The sequence below is a fragment of the Pterocles gutturalis genome, unplaced genomic scaffold, assembly GCF_000699245.1.
Source record: "Pterocles gutturalis isolate BGI_N339 unplaced genomic scaffold, ASM69924v1 scaffold4564, whole genome shotgun sequence".
NCBI lineage: Eukaryota > Metazoa > Chordata > Aves > Pterocliformes > Pteroclidae > Pterocles > Pterocles gutturalis.
This window is the reverse complement of record NW_010130374.1, coordinates 4,886-9,703: the sequence shown is the minus strand read 5'-3', so window position 1 is coordinate 9,703 and position 4,818 is coordinate 4,886. Positions and strand designations below refer to the sequence as shown.

The following is a 4,818-nucleotide window of genomic DNA, read 5'->3' as shown; positions in this document are numbered from 1 at the left end:
GAAGACGGTGGCCACGAGGGTGAAGGTTTCGTGTCGGACCACGGCGTAGGGCAGCGCCAGCTCCACGAAGAAGGGCTTAAAGGCCGTGAGGGTGGTGGCAGGGGCCAGCCCCAAGCCCAATGGGGACGTGCAGAACATCCCGGCTTTCCACTCGGTGATGGCATCGGGCACCGTCACCGACACCTCTGCGGAGCCCCCGTCCCTGCGGGGTGGAGGGCATCATGAGGCCACCCCACCGCCTTCACCCACAGCGGGTGTCATCCTCCGCTGGGCTGGCTCCCTCCCTATGGGAGGAGGCGTCCTGATGTCCCCAAAGTCCCTCCCTGCAGGAGGGGAGGTGGGGAGAGGACCAGCCCCATGGGGAGCATCCTCACTTACCCCACAGGGACCAGGTCCCACAGCCACGTCTCTGGGAAATATGTCCGGGGTGCTGGTGGCTCCTCCTGGTTAGCGGGGGAACCAAGTGCCGTTATTTGGAAGACACGACGATCCATTGTTTTTGAGACATCAGTTTCTGGCAGCAAATAGGCGACTTGGAATTCAACGCCACCTGGAAAAGGCAGAGCAGAAATTAGGGTTCACGGGTCTCTGCTTCCCAGCGGGACCTCACGCGTGAGCAGCCCAAAGGTGGCCAAACCCCTTTTCAGTCCTCTTTGATCTCTTGATGCCCAGTGTATTTTCAGGATGGGTCCAAGTCCCCCTGAGGAGCCAGGACTGGGCACCAGCTCTTTGCTCTTTTCTCCAGAGAGGGGTCAGCAAAGTGAGGAAAGCGAGGGCTGTGCTGACCTCTGGGACCCTGGGGACCCGGCATCCCGATCACGTCGTCCTTCTCTTTGCAGACATCTCTGGTCTTGGCGTTGGTGAAAAGTTTCAGTGCTACGTTCTGTGAGAAAGAAAAGAGGTCATCCATCTCCAAAACCCAGCAGGGGGAACGTCCCCATCCCAGCAGTAAATAGTCACAGGGCTGCAGAAGAAGACAAGTGGAGAGGGACCAGAGCCTGGGGTCCGCAGGAAAGGGAAAGCCCTGTGCCACGGGTGTGGCTTTCACAGGATGGTGCTGTGCTTTCCCAGCACCCTGGGCAAACCACCCCGACCTCCTGGATGAAGAGGAACCAGGAGGCACGGGCAGGCAGGGCCTTTACCTGAAATAACTTGTAGGTGTCCATCTGGGAATTCCTCCAAAAAGGGGAAGGTAAGACACTCCTCCTTGGACGGCCAAAGACGTCTCGCTTTCTCCACACAAATGGGGTGATGGGAATGTGATCATGATAGCCCCAGGGAAATGCTGGACAGGGTGGTGGGTCTTGAACACTCCAAGGGTAGTCGAATTTGGGGAGTACTTCGTAGACCTGGGAATAGATCCATGTGCTAGGTACAAAACCTACCCCCCGCCCAAGAGCCACCATGGCACCGAGTCCCTCTAGGGGAGGTCCAAGCCAACGTCACCTCTTCCCCCTGCCATCCCTGCCTGGTCCCTGGGCAGTGCCACCACTCACCGCCGCCGTGTTGAGCTCAGCCTCAGGCTTCAAGAGCAGCACGCTGCGGTCCACGGCGCGGATGGCGCACAGGGATCCCGGGGCAGCCCCCAGCTCCAGCCGCAGCGCGGAGCCGGGCAGAGCCCTGTCCTCCGAAAAAGCCATCTTCACCTGGGGAGGGACAGGGGCGTCAGGGGGTGAGGGCAGGAGGGACAGTCACCTCCCATGGAGGAGCAGGACCAAGCCGTGGACACAGAGGTCTCTTCTAGAGAAGGATAAAATCAGTCTCGAGGGTTTGGGATCAGGGCGTGGGCTGAAGAGACCTTGGAGCGGGATGGACCTCAGGGCACGCAGCTATGGACAAGCCACGGAGTGATTCCCCCATCCCCAGCAGCTCACCTTGTTGGGGAAGCACTTGGCCACCTTGAGCTCAGCGCTGTCGGCCACCATCTCGCCGTTGGGCAGCACCACGTAGCCCAGCACCTTGGCCGTGGGCGCCAGCTCGGGGCCGATGGGCAGCCCCAGGGAGAAGGAGCCTCTCAGCCCTGGGCGGTGGGAAAGGAGGGAGATGAGGAGCAGGGATGGGGAGCAGAGCCCTGCACAGCCCGTCCGTGCCTCGGGACCTACCGGCCTCTGCAGGCAGCTCTTTCCGGAGGACGGTGGCAATGGTCCCTTTGGCCAGGACCTGCAGAGGAGGAGATGGGAACAATGACACTGATGCTTTGTGTGGAACCGAAATACTCTGATGGAGGATGGACCCAAGGGCGAGAGCGTTGGGATGGTTTGTGACCTTGCCCAGTGTCTAGCCCCCCCAACATCTCCCATTGGCATGGGGGTCCAACAGTGCCAGCAGACACCTCTACTAGCAAGCGTAGGTCCCTTAGTCTAGCCAGGACACATTGCTCATTGTCTTGTCCTCAGGGACACAACCGAGAACGTGTGTGTGGATGCAGACCTTCACACACAACCACCCCAACGCTTGCTGCCATCCCTTCCCAGGCCGGGGCTCACCAGGAGGACCACGTCCAGGCTGTCTGGCTCAGTCCTCAAGGCCTCCTTGCTGAAGATGTAGTCCACCCAGAGCTGCTGGGGCTGGCCGCAGGGCAGCTCGCTCCCCAGCCGGCGGAGCTGCAGGAAGCTCTTGCTCGCTGAAAAGAAGGGGCTGAGATGCCAGTAGGCATTTTCGTATGTGGGTGTTGAGCTGTCTTTCTGGACGTCAGCTGCCTCCTTGGCTTGACTCTGAGTGATGGAGGTAGAAATCAAGATGGTGAAGCCATCCAGAATCCAGGAGGCACTGGTCCCATCATTGGGCACCATTGATGGAAATTCTTGGCTTGGAGAGGTGCCCAGCCCCCTGCTACTGGAGAAAGCAGCACAGGGACCCCTGAGACAGGTCACTTACAGACAGGGACACCGTGCCACTCCAACCAGAGGTCTCCAGCTCGAAGGAGGCTCTTCCCAGTCTGTCTGTCAGGAAGGTCTGTCTCATGTCTTTTCCTTGCTGGCTAACGATGAGCAAGAGCTCCTTCTGCGGCAGCACGGTGCCGTCGGCTCCCTGCAGCAGCATCTGCGCCGGGAGGAAAGGGGAGATGCCCCAGGTTGGGCTGCAGCCGTGGGGCAGAGGGCAAGGGTGGGAGAACAGGGCTGGGGGTGTCAGCAGAAGCAGGACTGGGTGCAGTGGGGTGCAGGGGACTCCCGCGTTACCGTCCCAGTGTAGGGGATGCCGGGCTTGTAGGTATCATCCATGTTTTCAAAGGTGACAGTGAAGATTTCGGATGAAATCTTGCAGCTCTTGGTGTTTTTCAGCTCCACCCCTGTGGGGAGGAAGTGGGGAGCTGAGGGTGTTGTGGGGGTCACAGGGCACAGGTTAGCTGCTGCCAGCTCCCCCATTGCCATGCAGAAGAGGTCCCTGGACATTTTAGGCTTTCCCTCTGCACCTGGCAGCTTCAAGCACAGGTCACACCTCCTACAAGAGGAGCAAAACCTCTATGGCAGGTTTTAGACCTAAAACCAGGGTGCAGCTGACTGCAGGGGCTTCAGAAAAGGCTCTTCACCAAAGCACCATGATGCCGAGCCCAGGGAAAACCTCCAGTCTTCCCTTTTTTTTTCCCGAAGCCAAGCCAGTGGCAGTTGTTTCTGGTGTGACCGAGGTGATGGGCGAGGAGTTAGCTCAAAGGACGGAGCCGCACCGTGAAGGGCGAAACCACTGCTTTGTGTCACAAGAACTCAGCTCGCTGCTAGCCATAGCGTTGGGAGAGTTGTTGGACCTTGGAAAGGTGGTTTTGCCTCCTGGCCATTTCTCTGGTCAGAATTAGAGGTGTTGCCTGGCTGACCCGGCTCATGTCCCCACCCGGACCCAGTCCCTGCGCTTGTGCTCCTCGAAATCACAGCGTTGCTTTTGGGCTTCCCTGGAGAAGACCAGCATCCCAGTGCCATGTGCCTTTGGGTGCACGTGGGGATAAATGCAAAACCGTGCACCAGCAGCAATGCCCGTCCCCAAGTGGAGAACACCGCCGTCCCTACCTGTCCCATCCTCCACCAGCGACGCCTGGACTTGCAATTCCTTCTGATACATGGAGCTGGTCAGGTTGAAGGCAGTCAACGAAACCTCTGTTGAAAAGCAGCCGTTCTTCTTGGTCTGGAGGGAGTAACCCCATTAGCAGCAGTCCCGGGAAGGGACTGTCCACCAGCGCCCACGCTCCCCGGCTGTGCTCACCTGCCCGCTGATCTCGATGCAGTTCTTCTCTTTCTGTGGGGCACCGTTAAGTCTGTTCAGGAACCCGATGTGCCTGAAGGGCTGGCACACGCTGGCCTGGACCTTCGCCTGGACGGGTTTCCCATAGGTGTACCTGTCGGGTGGAGGGTGGTGAGGATGTTCCTGATGGACCACATCATGTTGGATCCCCCCATCCCCTCCCTCTTCCCAACGCAGCCTGTTTTGGGCTCACCGTCCACAAATCTCCATCTGGAACCTCTTGTCCTTCTCCAGCACCATGGTGGGGAGGTCAATGGTCACCTCAAACTTGGGTAGCACTGATGGAGAAGCAAAAGGAGAGAGGGTCGTCACTCCCAGCACAAGGACAACGGTGGCTGGGTGGCCGGTGGGACCAAGACACACTGCCCACAAGGACATGCCAAGGTGGGGCTCCCACCCCCCCGTGCACCTCCCGGTCCCCCCATACCGTATTCCTCCACGCTGAAGGAGTGTCTCTTCCCCTCCACCTCAATGGTGTACGTGCCCAGGGCCGGCTCCGCGGCCAGCGGGAGGGACAGGTCCCGTATTCCTCCACGCTGAAGGAGTGTCTCTTCCCCTCCACCTCAATGCAGTACGATCCCAGGGCCG

At 59.5% G+C, this 4,818-nt stretch overlaps 1 protein-coding gene across 1 annotated transcript in view; it reads right to left on the bottom strand.

Moving 5' to 3' along the window:
- Positions 1–4,818, bottom strand: part of LOC104466676 (alpha-2-macroglobulin-like protein 1) — a gene marked incomplete at both ends in the record, with an annotated part of 9,198 nt that overhangs the window by 2,444 nt on the left and 1,936 nt on the right. Inside the window, 13 exon segments of the mRNA XM_010080196.1 lie at positions 1–202; positions 379–550; positions 787–883; positions 1,497–1,646; positions 1,875–2,020; positions 2,103–2,160; positions 2,487–2,714; positions 2,878–3,042; positions 3,180–3,289; positions 3,999–4,113; positions 4,192–4,324; positions 4,424–4,508; positions 4,658–4,766. The exon segment at positions 1–202 is cut by the window's left edge and continues 19 nt beyond it. Coding sequence (XP_010078498.1) covers positions 1–202; positions 379–550; positions 787–883; positions 1,497–1,646; positions 1,875–2,020; positions 2,103–2,160; positions 2,487–2,714; positions 2,878–3,042; positions 3,180–3,289; positions 3,999–4,113; positions 4,192–4,324; positions 4,424–4,508; positions 4,658–4,766 — 1,770 coding nt within the window.